This window comes from Amphiura filiformis, chromosome 2, assembly GCF_039555335.1.
Source record: "Amphiura filiformis chromosome 2, Afil_fr2py, whole genome shotgun sequence".
NCBI lineage: Eukaryota > Metazoa > Echinodermata > Ophiuroidea > Amphilepidida > Amphiuridae > Amphiura > Amphiura filiformis.
Genome location: NC_092629.1, coordinates 6,335,656 through 6,351,840, shown reverse-complemented (window position 1 = coordinate 6,351,840; position 16,185 = coordinate 6,335,656). Strand labels below are relative to the sequence as shown.

Here is a 16,185-nt window from a genome sequence, read left to right as displayed (position 1 = left end):
TGTTTTCCGCAATGAAATCAGACATTCCTAGGCGAAGATATTGAGTTCGTAAGTTATGGTATTATAAAATTGGAAATTGAGTAGGAATTACCTTGAAAAATGTCTCAAAATATACAAGATACCAGTTATATTCCGGTCTGAAACTATCAGACAATATTTTAGACATCAATAACATCACAAATTCACAACAAACCCAAATTGTGAAAAAATCACCCCCGGGCAGATTTTTGGCTATTTCTCTATTTATGATTCTGCCCAAAAGTGTCTCCTTTTGACATGACACGTCACATTTATCTTTTTGCAGAACATTATCAACAATATGTGGCTGGATAAAGCATGTGCTGGCAGTAGAGCAGAAGAAGACGGACTTCAAGCGAGATTCTGAGAGTGGCCCAATAGAACTTTACTCTCCTGTAAGCCTTGTATTAAAGACAACTTATACTATCAGCGAGTCAGTGACATCAGTACGGTCTCATTGGACGCAGCTTCGAATCACGCTTTTACTTAAAGCACTGCCTTACAGATTTAAAGATGCCGCATAGATATGTGCATGAAACATCTGCTTCAAAGTTTCGATGTCACCAACTTGCTGAAAGCGAGTACTTACACAAAGCTAAGCTTCGCCAATACACACATTGGGCTATATTCATAATATCCATATTACACCCCCTATGGAAGACATGACCTTAAATTTTCCACACAGGGAGTGTGAATTTCAAATGGGGTCACCCATTCATGAGGTTACCCCAGTTGAAATCCATACACCCCTTTTGAAGACATTACCTTTACAGGGAGCATGAATTTCAAATGGTGTTACCTGAATTACCTATCTACATCCCCTGTGTGGGAGATTAATGTTATGTCTTCCATAGGGTGTGTATGGATTTCATCTTAAATAGCCCATTCATGATCTAGGTGCTGGAATGAAATGACAATTTTATTTCATTTTACCTCAATTTTTCTTTTCAAATTTAAAATGACATGTATCGTTTAGTTAAAAATAACTTTTTGTGGGGGAAATAATCTTCCTATATTGCTTCAAAGCTATAATATAAAATCTTTTCAATTTAATTTATTTAATTTTTTCATACCTGATTTTTTTGGGCATAATTGTTATATGAAAAAAAACCCAAAAAAACCATGAGTGATTTATAGTGCGCTACGCTTTGGCACAACGCCTAGACGTTGATCCACAAGCCTCAGCACACTTTACAGGTTGTCGCTGACCACTACGGCCCCACATCATTCCACAAACCATTAAACAACAATTCAGGGACTTTGCTGCTTCAAGAGCGCACACCCTAGACATTCCACAAATAACCATCGCAACCAGGATCAGCTCCCCAAGTTTCGTACGGGTTACAACGAGACAAATTAGCAGCGAGTTCCTTGTCCAAGGGAATTTCAAGCTAACTCAATTTTTCCATGTGAGCGTATAGGCACAGCCAGGGTTCAAACCCGCAACCTCTCACCATAGTCGAACGCCTTATCGATTGAGCTAACTTGACTGCTGATATGTATGTTTAAACATGTCCCAACTTTACACCTTATTGGAATCAGCTAAATTCATTATGCTTGTAGGACAAAAGAACAATTTCAAATGTATGTCTTAATGAGTCATGAAATCAGCACAAAAACACTGCAGATAAAGGGCCAAGATAGTAATAAGTGGGTTTATTTCATTTTACCTCCTTATTTTGGCTTAAAACGTCCAGAAAAATGACAGTTGTTTCTAATTTTATTCAGCATTTTTGGCAAAGAATAACAAAATTAAAATTTGACAGAAATAGCATACTGGAAAGAAAAAAAGCAAGGTACACCAACTTGACGTGGGGAACAAGTAAAATACAGACTAGACAGTACGTAGGGGGGAACAAAATAGGCATTAGAAGAAAAAGTGTACTAGAACAAGTGATGAAAATCACTGAGCACACAAGTAGACAAAAACCAAACAACCAATGTAGACGTAAAAACAGGCAAAGTTAGGTGCCGAGTGCCAAAGTTTAATGGCCAAAAATTGCCAATTCCAGAACCCACGGAGGTGTCAGGAAAACAGTACAAAAGTACACTGGAGTGATGAAAATCACTGTGCACGGCACATAGTAGACAAACAAAACCTAGCAGACACTAAAATCAACCGACGTTTCGAGCAGATAAACTGCTCTTCTTCAGGGACAGACAACAAAATATTAAATTAAACAACGAAAACTACATGCTGTAGTTGAAAAACAAGTACAAGACAAAAACTGAAGGCAAGTTGAAAGGTAGCAAACAAGACAAGCCCAGAGCAACTATAAGCTGTGTCTAGTATAAATAGTATATTATTGCTTTAAAGTATGCCACAATGTAGTTATGATACTCAGTGTTGTATTCGGCTTCAATTTCAGGCCTGTGCCAAGGTTATTCCATTTGTAGAAAAGCAAGTGGACACCATCAAAAGTTGCTTGGATGGAAAGAATGTCAATGCTGTCCTGATGGAGTTTGGAGTACGCTTTCACAAAGTTATCTTTGATCATCTCCAGCAGTTTCAATACAACTCACTAGGTAAGTACTAACATTCCCAGTATTGGGCTATTCCATTTGAAATCCACACTCCCCCTGCGGAAGATTTTGGAAACATGTCCCATAGAGGGAGCATGAATTTTAAATGGAATTAGCACATTTGACAGCTCCATTTGGAATTTCATACACCCTCTCAAAAAGATTCAACTTGAATCATCCACAGATGGAGGCTGAGTTTTGAATGGAACTACCCCTGTGGAAGATATTTCCAAAATCTTCCACAGGGGTAGTGTGGATTTCAACTGGAATGGCCCATTGTGATGCAGGTCCAGTGTGGTCTTTGTAAGAATCCTTTTTGGGAGTCCAAGTATTTTACATGTTCAGTGCCATATCAGGGTCATTTGTCTGAGGGGGAAAAAAAAAAAAAAAAAAAATTCCCAGTGGGCAACGTTTTAGTGCTGTGTTACTGTGATAATTGTGCACAAGGGCCAATTTTCAATTTTACACTATTTTTTCTTTTTGAGGGGTTGGTTTGTTGGGAGGTTGAAATTTTCTTTGGGGGGTTGAGTTAGCAAACTCTTGAGGGTGCATTGCATGACACTGCCCAAACATATGTGTAGGGACAAATGTACATTCAATCAGCATTGCTGCTTTTATAGCACCCAAAAAATGAAGTAAATGAACACATGTCCAATTCGTCGGCTGTATTCCATAGTGGCGTATAGTGATTTTTGGTCATTTTTTTGAAAATTGGCACATATGTTTTTAATGATGTTCTCATCAGTCATAATTAGGTAATTAATTAGTAATTAATTAATTAAATGTGGCGTATAGTTACAAAGTGACATTTTTTGGATTCCATAGTGGCGTATCGACCATACGCCACTTTTTATACACAGTTTATAATTATGAAATATCGGCAAAAATGAAAAACATCGTATGTCATAGTGACGTCGCTGTGATCGGACCTATACGCCACTATGGAATACTTAACGATTTAAAAAGTAACGCCATAGGGATTACACGGCGACCGAGGTGGCGTCACGGTTAACGTAAGGTTAGGGTATTGCGCTTTGTTCGCTTTTCCATAGTGACGATAGTTTTATTGTCAGTTTGCCAGCAATAGTATGTATTTATTTCTTTTGAAAATATATAACAATAAAATCTATTTAGTTTACTACAGAAATTTCACATCATTTACAAAATATAATGAATGTCTGATTTACACAACTCGATTTTAAATTGGCATTTCTTCAAACCCGATTTTCTCGAAAAGTTGTTTATTCGTGGCACCCCACTATACGCCACTATGGAATACGGACGACGAATTGTCCATTATTTGGGATGGTATGGTTAACATTGTTTGGAATTAAACAAGTGCGGTAGTAGAAAAAAAACTGTGGATGTTTGCATATGAGAGTATGGGTTGTTTGTTTGCTCTCCAATGTCACTTTTTTACCAAAGCAGTAATTTTCTGCATGTTCAGTTCATATTGATATAATTTTTCAATATTTTGGACAAGAAAACTGAATCATTTTCTCCAAATTTAAGCGTTTTTACATAAATCTGATATCACCCAATTAGATTTGTCAGATTATTTTCATTCTAAACATGTTTGAAGGGGGTACTAATTAATAAATCTTAATTATGTCTGTATGTATGTGGATGTACAATGTATGTGTGTGTGCGGGGGTGTGGGGTGCGTATGTGTTACGGTTCGGTTATACACTTGCTGCAAGTCCTCAGGCTTCTGTCCCAGGGGGGTACTCAAGTTTGGTTTTGGTAGGGGCGTGCCGCTGGACCCATAAATAATATTTATGGGTCCACTTTCAAATATACCAATTTTTTAAGAAATTTGGACCCATTGATATACCAAAAGTCAAAATTTCCGGCCGACTCTAACCCAAATAGTCTAAGTTTTTACAAATTTTCCCAAAATTTTGGGAAAATTTTGGGAAAATTTTGACAATTTTGGCTAGATTAAGGAAAAATTGGGATATTTTCCGAAAAAATTGAGAAAATTTTGAAAAAAGGACCCATTCATATACCAAAATAGGCTTTGAAAAAGGGGTCATTGATATACCAAAAGGCTGAAAATGGTACCCATATTTGCAGCACGCCCCGATGGTCATTTGTACTGAGTACCCCCCACGGGCTTCTGTAGAGTAATAGTACAAAAGTTGATCCATTTTTCTATCATAAAAGGGTTAATTCCTAACATCTTCATTGCTAAAAAAATAATGAAATGATAAATATGAAGTTTGAAAAGAACTAAGTCAAGGATATGTATGACTGATATTGCTGCATTGAATTTGATAGCATGCTCACAATAATAAGGAAATAACTAATAGTACATTACACTTTCTGTGGAACAATACTAACCATAATAACAATAAGCCAACTCAGACATCACAAGTAAACACCCATTGTACATACTACAACTGTGTGATATGAGTCAACACCTTCATTATATGTCTCTTATTTTTCACATATTGTGAGCATAAATTCACTGTGTTTCTGCTTGGTGCTCAACAATTTATTCAATAGCACAATTCTAAAGAAAATTTTACACCATCTTAATATTTCACATTTGCAAAATCTGTATTAAAACTCAATGTAAGGCTAAACAAATTGTGGCCTGAAAACCAAAATGCATTAAAAAATATATATTTTTAGAGTCTGGATTTATGGTAAATTGGGCTGCTCCATTTAAAATCTACATTCCCCCTGGGGAAGATTTTGGAAATATCTTCCACAGGGGGAGTATGGATTTCAAAGGAATTAGCACATTAACCAACTCTTTTTGAAACTCACCCTAGATTCAGGTTGAATCTTTCACAGAGGGTGTGTGAAATTCAAATAGAGCTAGCTAATGTGTTAATTCCATTTGAAATTTATACTCCCCCTATGGAAGATATTTCCAAAATCTTTCACAGGGGGATTGTGGAATTTAAATGGAAGAGCCCATTATACCTCAAATCACAAAATAATATATTATTGTCAAATCAGTGCAGAGTAGGTTAGATTTGAAAATTATGGAATGATTTTTACAGGATTTATTGATTTTGTATCGCTTGTAAAACAAAATGTATCAGAAAAAGATTGTTCAAAACTGGCGGGTTTTTTTTGCTTGAAAATGTAAGTTTTTGCTTGAAAATTTAATTTCTCAAATTAAAAAATTGAATGCTGTAAAATGGGCCCCCAAAACAAAATGTGTGTGGTTTGGTAATCATAGCACCATTATGTTAGTATACAAATATTACATGCCTATGAGTGTGCAGAGAAGATGAGAATTCTCATCTTCTCTGGAGTGTGATAGTATACAAATATTAACTGTCTATGAGTGTGATGGTCGAAATATAATCACAAGGTGAAAGATGGATTGTTCCATTCCACGAGCCGGGCGAGTGGAATGGAACAATACATCTTTCACCGAGTGATTATATTTCCACCATTACACAAATTTAAGACAGTTAATATTTGTTTTATATCACTCATGCATAAATTCCCTTACTAAATACTATTTAAAGTAGGAAATACATTTTGTCATCAACATAACACCATGTTTTGCCGTGATATACTTCACATTTTGGGGTTCACCCCATAACTAAATCATCGGCGAGTCCAAGAGTCAGCGCCGGCTTGGCGCAGGCGCACTCTGACAGAGCATATGATGGTAAAGACTATCACACGGAGAGGGTGATAGTAAAAATGATAAATGGTAATCAACCAATGAACTGTCTAGAATTTATGTATGAGTGATATAATACAAAATATATCATGAGGTCAAATTTTGACTTTTCTATTTCACGAGGCGTAGGACTTTCAAAAGATGTACCTGCATGTGCAACCGTAACTGTAATTCATAATAGCCCACCAAAGTCATGCAGGTAACTCCGAGGTCATGCATTGAATTGGTTTGAATAAGGAATATGTGATTGTTGTTGAAAAATGTGATTTTTGGTCAAAAATATGATTTTTAATCAAAAATGTGATTTTTGATCAAAATGTGATTTTGATCAAAAATGTGATTTTTGGTCAAAAATGAGCAAGTCAAAAATGAGTTTTGGTCAAAAAATTGTACAAAACAAATTTTTTTGGGAAAAAGTGAGCCTATCCAACACAGTCCAAGTTTTGAGTCCAAGTGTTGATTATATTGGACTCTTCAACTCTGTACAAAGTATAGGAAGGAAGATTCATAATAATGATTAAATTTGACCTTGCTTCTTCCTTTGCAGGTGCTATGCTTGTTATTTGTGATGTCAATGAATATAGAAGATTAGTGAAGACATTAAAGGTAGGTTGCGCCCTAGCCCCCAGCTCCAGGGGGGGGGGCACTGGTCATTGACCAGGGGGTATCATGGGTGACCAAAGATTCATGTGAAAAGAATCTTTTTTTCAAGATCAGGCACTGTATGTAAGTACCGTGAATAGGGTATAGGAAATGTAAGAAGAAGGGTATAGGCTTGCACAATAAATCACAGTGTTTAGGGTCCTTTGAGACAAGTGTAGCATGGCATTAAAGGTTAGTAGTTAGGATTTGTGTTTTTCCAGTTGTTATCCTGAAATATTTCAGGCTTTATCCTGAACTCGGGCTATTTTGTTGTCCAAAGTTACACATTTTTTCAGCCCGTTTTGGGCCTTTTTAAGCCTGACTTCACAAGCTTTGTCAGGCTATTTAAAAAAATGCTATTCTCATGCCTGTGTTATAAAGGGTTTTAGGGTCAAAAATGGACCTATTTACTTGCTTCTAATGGGGCTAAAATTAATGCCAATACTTGTAAATTGCACTTTATTATACTTGTTTAGGTGTGCATTTGCAGACCTCGGTTGCAAATACTTGTTTAGGGTGCTTTTTGAGACTTCATGCTAAGGCATGATACCTCTTTGGAACCCAACCAGTTGCGTCCGGTTGGAGCTGGTTTCTATTGTTCTAAACAAGTGAACACGGTTTACCGCCGGTAACCGCCGGTCAACTGCGGGTGGGGTTTTGATTTCGTCCCCTATGGTTTGAAGGCCTCTGGAAGTCCATTGTGATCATTTTATGGACCAGTAATTGATCCTAATAATCTGTCTTAGGGCTTTGACCCTGTGACCTGAAGTCTGCTTTTTGAGACTTCATGCTAAGGCATGATACCTCTTTGAAACCCGACCAGTTGCGTCCGGTTGGAGCTGGTTTCTGTTGTTCTAAACAAGTGAACTTGGTTTACCGCCGGTCAACTGCGGGTGGGGTTTTGATTTCGTCCCCTATGGTTTGAAGGCCTCTGGAAGTCCATTGTGATCATTTTATGGACCAGTAATTGATCCTAATAATCTGTCTTAGGGCTTTGACCCTGTGACCTGAAGTCTAGAAATTTTGTACAACTTGGTTTAGTTTATATAATTCCCAGGTCAAAAGGTGTATATGCTATTACCAATCGTTGAAAAACAAAATTATGCATAAAAATGGACCAGTTAAAACCTTCAAACTTACTGTAATTCTCTTTGAAAAGTTGTAGAAAGGGTTATTTTGGAGTTTATGGGTACGTTTCCACTATTTGATATAGAAAATGTGCTGCTGGGGAGGAATGCCAGCTAAATGTCTCAAATTCAAACTTACAAAAATACAAATGTGGAAGTTTTATGATATGTGGGGTTTCTCTGTCGCTCACTCTGTGTGTGTCTGTCTCTCTCCATTTCAGGTGCCGATGGTGAATACACTCTTTGAGATGCTGCATACATTGTGTAACCTTCTTGTTGTTGTACCAGAAAACCTGAAACAAGTTGTAAATGGGGAACAGTTGGTAAGTTTCACTATGTACCAGGGACTATGTGTATGCCAGGCTGTAAATATTAAGGCAAGAAATATAGGTTGGCAGGTAGTGATATTTACAAGCATATATCACTGAGGTTCTAAATACAGGCAACTTCTTTTGGTATAAGTTACCTTTTATTGATATCTTTCAATGTACTTTTTCTCTTTGGTCTGCATTGGGGTAAGGGGTACATGCACTCTTTCAAATCCTTGAAGAAGTGGGCGGCAACAGGTATTAAGCACGGCACGCTTCAAGCCCACATATCCGAGAAAAAGTATTACATCGTAGCAACTTAAACCCCATGGACACGACCAGCCAAATTATTAGTCTCTAAGAACTATTTTGATTGGTATACAAAGAGGGCTATATCATATTGAGCCAATCAGAGATGTATTAAGAATGGACAGTAGGACTGATGGAGATTAAGCTTAAAATTACTGAGAGATCAAAAAGCTCTATTTTGATTGGTTGCTCAGATGATTATATCATGTAATTAACCTATCAGTGGCTCTGTAAGAAAAGCAGTAGTGGTCATGGGGTTAGAATAGCCATTGTCTGAAGCAGAATATCAGATCTGCTTATACTCTATTTCCAGAAATGTCATCCACTGTTTCAAGTATTCCATTGAGTAGATGAAGAGTACAAATGCAAAACGTGATAAATGTCAGTATCCGGATTATCATTTTGCTACCTGCTGTTAAAAATTGACAGCATTGACTGACTGTGTGCAAGCGGCTCCTATTATATAATTCCTGATTGGTGTTCATCATGTTTTGCATCGAAGCTCTTCATCAGACGAAGACAGCTTAAAATTTAACAGCAGTTATACAGGTTAATAAAAGCTCATCAGTTATTTGGAATATTTGGAGGGCATTGTGAAAAATTTAAACATTTTGCCTTTGGAACCAAGTAATATCCTGAGGGGCATACCCTGGAGGGATATTCTGAGGTTCAAAGCAAACTTTTTAAGTTGTTTTACAATGCCCGACATATAACTAATGCAAAATTCTTAGCCAAATTCATAATCATTACTACTTTTTAAGTCCTCACTAGACCAAATCTCAAGATTTTATTACCTGCAATTTGTTGAAATAAACAATTTTAATCACAACTTACATTTCGCACATCAAAAAGACCAAACAGGCTAAACTGGACATACAGCAGTACGAAATCATGGCACAGTAGTTGCATGTGCATGAAATATTTTGGTGCAAAGGATGCCATTGTACCCTGTAATCTTTTGCTACGTCACATATGTGGAAGCAATCAGTTTTGAGCCTGTGTGCATATGTCATCTATAGTTCTATCAGCTCGTAATTGGCGGGAATTGTTAGGTTTTGACCACTATGCCGAAAAGTAGACCCAGGTTAAGAGTGACTTTGTTGACCTGTCTGGTCTATATTGAGCGTGTTAAATAAAGTATAGACAAAGTATAGGACTTAAATAATAATTTGTGATATTTCTGGCGAGTTGTCACAAGACCGTTCTCAAAATAAAAATACAGGGTGCACAACTTAAGTTCCCCCTAAATACTTTTTGAAATAAATCAAAAAATATTTGATGAAATGCAAACTTGTAAAAAGACATGTGTAGGCTTATTTGTTTTACATGTATGGAACAAATTATAGCGTCACACGTCATTGCGTTCAGTCACAATGGTTCATTATGTAAAAAAAGAGACCGTTTTAAACAGTATTAAAAGTTGCATCTGAGTCCATAGGAGTCAACTCTAAAACATACAGCAGGCCAGGCCTATTAATGTTTTTATTAAAGAAAACATGACTGCTATGGGCTCAGGTGCAACTTTTAAAACAGCCTCTTTTCTTACATAATTAGCCATTGTGACTGAACGCAATGATGTGTGACGCTAAACATTGGTCCACAGGGGTAAAACAAATAGGGCTATGCATATCTTTTTACATTTTTACATTTTGTAAAATATTTTTTGACTTATTTTAAAAAGTATTAGGGGGAACTCAGAAGTTGTGCACAGTGTATATGTGACCCAACACATCGAAACACGACAGTTGTCGTCAAAAATGAACTTGTAGGTTTCTTTACCAGACTAAAGGAGAGCTTTTAAGCTTTAAAATGACACCTCTTCCATTGATGTCGTATGTTGAATGGTGATTTTATGTGACAAATTGGATTCAAATTCCCTATTATTTTCTTTATTTTTCAGGGTACTTTTTCTTTATTATCTTTAAATGTGGGTTTCCCACAACTGCAGTGTTTCGATGTGATGGGTCACATATACACTGTGCACAACTTCTGAGTTCCCCCTAATACTTTTTAAAATAAGTCAAAAAATATTTTACAAAATGTAAAAATGTAAAAAGATATGCATAGCCCTATTTGTTTATGATATTAATCCACAATGTTACAAGGCCCTGCTGATTACAAGCTGACAAACTATAGCAAGTAATTTGATTGGGACACATGTATGTTGTGATTCACAAAAGTTATGATTTTGATTCAATAGTCATCATGCTTCCATAATATTTCTTTCATTTTCAGGGTGGACTAGACAAGAATGTTGTGATGTCATTTGTACAGTTACGTACAGACTTCAAGACAGCCAAGATTGGACATCTGTTAAGATAGTGTTGCCATCATCTCCATCTATGTGAAGTGCTCAAGTTTGGTTTGGGTCAGGATGTGCCACTGGAAAAGGGGTAGGGATGTGCTTGTGAGAGTCTAGAAGTGGCACCCATTATATTTGTATTTATACCCAATGACCAAATTTGACCATTTTTTTTTCAACATTTTTGTATGTTTTGGTAGATTTTGGCTCAAGATCCCAAAATTGAGTCAAAATTCCTTACAAATTAGAGATAATGTTGAAAATAATGACCCATCTCTATACCAATGTTTCACAAATTCAAGGGGCCTTCCTTAAACCAGGAGGCTGAAAGTGAGACCCATTTTAGCAACACATATCCGTATAGCCATTTGTAAGCTAGGTACAATGACAATATTTAATAGCACTGAGTTTCAAATAAAAGAAGTAAAGTGTATGTATATTGGCTATATGGCTTTGTACCAAAAATTGGTTGACCTGCGGCTTGTTACATAAAATACCATGTTATAGCCATATTCAGAGATTCGTTGAGGACCAAAAATTCTGTAACATTTGCTGATGTCACTTAAAGGAGTATTTTGTGATCCTAGCATCCTCTATTTATGTCATTTTTTATTTTTTTTTGATCACCGTATCATTAAAAAAAAAATTCTGTTGTTTCCGGTTTTCCGTTCTCGAGTTATGCATGATTATGTGTATTACACTGCTTCATAGACAATGCGTTGTAATTTCGTTCTGGTGCACCAGAACGAAATTCAAATTTCACGATATCTTTGCAAAACGAATTAATCTGCAAGAAATATTTTGTACATAAACATTATGTAGCCAGAGGTTTCCAGTGATATAAAAATCTCAACTTTTTTGAGAAAAGTGGGGTGATGAGGCTGTGGATCACGAAATGCCCCTTTAATGGTTGTTAATCATGAGAATATCCTTTATTAAAATATTGACAAAATATAAAGAAAACTGAAGTGTCATGTTCGTTTTTGGGATCATTTCCATGTAGTGACGAATTTCAATTTTTGAAGTTTTTATGTAACTGGTATTCCTGTTATAAAGAAAGCATTGGCAAAATGAACAATGGCTCTTTATCACTAGAGCAAAATAAGTAAACTATAGTAAAAATTTCATTTGAATAAACATGGCGAATACCCGCGTACACTGCATGACCAAGGTGCACGTCTCTCCTGCGGAAGTGAATCCAACTCAATCCGATTGGCCGGTATTTTTGCTCACCCACATTCAAATGAAATTATTACTGTGCTCCAAAAGAGTGTTATTTAAATTGTTCAATGAAATCGCAAATGGGCTATTCCATTAGAAACCCACCCGTTGTGGAAGATTTTGGAATTCCAACCAAATTAAACAGTTTAGATTCAACCAGATTCAACCATTTTCATCCATCAAAAGTGGTAAATCTGTAGACAATTTTGGAATTCCAAACAAAATGGTCTAATTATATACTTTGATCAGCTCGCAATCGGCGGGAATTATGAGGCTTTTACCACTACGCCGAAAAGCAGACCTACGTTGAGAGTGATATAGTTGATCTGCCTGGTCTATATTCTGCGTGTTAAAAAAAGTATATGACTTCAAATAATTATTTTTAATACTTCTGGCAATATGTCATGACAATTCTCCAAATAAAATATATTGATAATAATCCGCGATGTTATAAGGCCTGCCGATTACAAGCTGTGCATTTTTTATTCAACTGGATTTTATAATAAATTTCAACAATTTTCAACTGGAATTTAAAACAAAATTAGCTCAAATTTTCAGGTTCACTGAACATAAGATGCAACAGAAATTGAGATGACAGTGAAATCTTCCACAGGGGGTGTGAGGATTTTAAATGGAATAGCTTAATATACTTAGTAAGTAATTTACTGTACTGTAAATTGGCTTGTAAATAAGATAATGTAATTATAATTATGTGCAATACATAGGGAGTGTAATAATTATCTGAAGAAGGAGATGACAAGCAGAGCTATACCAGAAAAAAATTCCAAGGGGAAAAAGTTATGACCCCCTCCCAAATGATACTATTGAGACATTTGACCTTTGCACAGTCACCTCAAAATGAGGTTCTATTTGAAAAGTGCATGTTTTGTTTGTATGCCTTTCATATGCATGCTATAACTACCGCATATGCTATGTGACAACATTTTGCAAGTTCCATAAGTGTAAGAAAAGTGCAAAAACCAATGGTCTTCTGCGCATGTGTTTGCATGGAGAACTAGTTTTGGAAGCAATATGGTGGATCCATGCTTAGGATCAATTGCAAACCAAGGTTGTGAAAAGTTGACACAACATTTTAAATGGCACATAACTTTGGTTCTAAAGCGGGTTTGATATGCAGTTGGTGGGATTGGATAACTGGCTTGAAGGAATGGTACACTTGGAAATCACCCTTCCTCTGAAACAGGTAATTATTTCACAGTCCATATATCATGTGTGACCATGATAACCATAAAAACAAAGAAATTATGTCCATTTAATTTGCCTTTTATAGGAAAAAACAACACAGCTGTAAGTTGATGTGTTGCCCCCAGTTACTGACCCATGGTGAAATGGGTTAACCCCCTGGACACTACTGGTCATCGTACAGCATTTCTGATTGATTGATAACTTGAAACGCTCATTTCAATTACCAATTATGACTAGGCTATTTATGGTCAAACTTGCATTTGCAGATCTTAATAATACCCTCCTTGATTGGTTCAAAATTGGACACAATATTCATTTTGGCCAATCGGCAGGTAGTTCTCATGAGGTTAATCCATTTAAAATACACACCCCCACTGAGGAAGACTTTGTAATTCCAAACAAATTCAGCCATTTTCTAATTCCAGATTCAGCCAAAATATAGAAAAAGTGTGGACAGTTTTGAATTCTATGCAAAATTTTCACATGGGGGGGGGCCAAATTGTGTAAAATTTATATAAATTTCCACAATTTTCAGCTGAAATTTAGCATAAGACTGACAAAACCTTCCAGCTGGTTTGAATTTAAGGTGCAACTGGAATTGAGACAAGGGTGTGAGTTTTAAATGGAATAGCCAATGGGAGGTTTGTGGGGAAAGTTAAAATATGCAAAAACTGATCAATTATGTTTGTTTGTTTTTAACCTCATGTGCACTACTGCAGTTCTTACAGTGCCCCTGATTGGTAAATTACATGATACTATCATCTGAGTAACCAATCAACTTTGAGCTTTTAGATCTCTCGGCAATTATAAGCTTAAATCACATCAGCCCTAATGACTCTTGCCATATCTTTGATTGGCTCAAATTAAACATGATAGTCCTCTTTGTAACCAATCAAAATAGTTCTTAGTAATTTGGCCAGTAGTGTCATGGGGTTAAAGACCAGCCCCTTTGAAATTCCACTTATGGGCAACACAACAATGAGGCTAATATAAAGAATGCATGCTCCATATAGCTAGAAACTTGTCATATGAGATTGAGATCAGTCAATCCAATGTGCCCATAATGGGTTGCATGACTCAAGTCATAGTCACCACTGGTTATAATTGACTATATATATATATGATTGTGTGCTCAAAAAATGAATAAAATTAGATTTCTTTTTTTATTTGGCAACATTTACACAACCAGTTGTTTTGCATTCATGTACAATGTTGTTAAAATTGGTGTAAATTAATTAAGTTTATGGTACATATTTTAACAGAATTTCACAGTGATTCGTGTGTTCAGTGTTTATGTAGACCTTTTTCCCTGTGACGTCACTTAATCAATATTAGGTCTCAGATGTAAACAACCAACATGTGCGTTCAACACACGCATGCAATGTGAAAACATCAAACTGCATATTTTCTTATCGTTTTTATCATCTGTCACTTCAGATTCCACAAAATAATTGTTTAAACGGTAACTGTATAATGTATACCTTTGTTTCAGCTGGTTTTGATACTACAAAATACAGAAGAAACTGAAAATTTGAAAATCAATCTTTGTTTTGTTTTAATCATCTGTTTACTCTTTGTGGAATGACGAATATGGTGCGAGCTAGTATAGGGATGGTTCGTGGTAGCCAGCATTGCAAAGGGGAAGCAAGATGTCCCATGGGGAAAGCTGTTCCACCGTCCTTTCCCACTCCCCCTTAGCTACACCACTGATTTTAGGGATGGTTTATGGTGGCCAGCATTGCTAAGGGGAAGCAAGATGTCCCATGGGGAAAGCTGACCCACCGTCATACCCCTCCCCTTTGGCTACACCACTGACTTAAGGGATGGTTTGTGCATAGTAATCTGTAAGGGAGCATTTGTCTATATGCCGTTTCATGTCAATGTACTGTATTCGTTCCAATAAGCGCCCATACCTCAATAAGCGCCCACCAAGGGTATTTCAATTTGCTAAAGGGTACCATTAATGTTGAAGTGGCAGATAGACGTCGATACAGTGAAATAGCTGGAAAACCACAAGTCCTGTGTAAACTTACAATACATTTTCTGCATCAGAAAAGCTACTAGAACGTCTCAGGACCCTTTTATAATGTACATAAATTTGTCTCTAATAAACGCCCCTTACGAAAAACTAAGTAAAGACAACACCCAAAATGACTTTCTTAAGCGCCTTGGGCTCTTATTGGAATGTATACGGTAGTTATTCTATGTAATCCCATTTGAACATAGTGACGTGACTGGACAAAATGTGTCGTTGACAGTAAACTACTAGCGTCTGACATGTGACATGGTGAGAGGGGAAAGGTCTATGGGCTATTCCATTTGAAATCCGTATACCCCTATGGAAGACATGATCTATTCTTAATCTCCCACACAGAGTGTAGACTTCATATGGAATCGAATCACTCGTTCATGCAGCTCAATTTGAAATACATACTCAAGCCAAGTCTTCTTTACGAATGTATGGATTTTAAATGGAATAGCCCAATGTCTATTTAATATTGATTTTGAGGAACTAACAAAAAGCATACTTAAATTCTTTTACTTCTAGTTGTTTTCAGCAACTGATAAATTGCCTATAACTTGGTCTAATAAACTCAAAATTTATTATTTTTGAAGTTAGACTTCTTTTCCTTGATTGTGTCAGAATGGGCTATTTTGGTTGAAATCCATACACCCCTATGGAAGACATAACCTTAATCTCCCACACAGGGAGTGTACATTTCAAAAAGGGCTGTAGACCTGAATGAGTCACTCCATTTGGAATCTACACTCCCTGTGTGGGAGATTAAAGTCATGTCTTCCATAGGGGGCGTAATGGGTTTCAACTGGAATAGCCCAATTATGTTTTATTTTATCACTAGATAGAATTCCCTGATT

At 36.4% G+C, this 16,185-nt stretch overlaps 1 protein-coding gene across 2 annotated transcripts in view; it reads left to right on the top strand.

Moving 5' to 3' along the window:
- The window catches only part of LOC140145819 (exocyst complex component 5-like), a 53,481-nt gene extending 41,996 nt beyond the window's left edge, over positions 1-11,485 (top strand). The window contains exons 16-20 of one of the 2 annotated variants that reach the window (XM_072167497.1): positions 305-413; positions 2,388-2,544; positions 6,741-6,799; positions 8,184-8,285; positions 10,815-11,485. In XM_072167497.1, the coding sequence (XP_072023598.1) occupies positions 305-413; positions 2,388-2,544; positions 6,741-6,799; positions 8,184-8,285; positions 10,815-10,901 (514 nt within the window). In that variant the 3' untranslated portion in view covers positions 10,902-11,485. The remainder of the gene's footprint in view (positions 1-304; positions 414-2,387; positions 2,545-6,740; positions 6,800-8,183; positions 8,286-10,814) is intronic. The other variant, XM_072167499.1, reaches the window with a different exon arrangement.
- Positions 11,486-16,185: the final 4,700 nt, after the last annotated feature.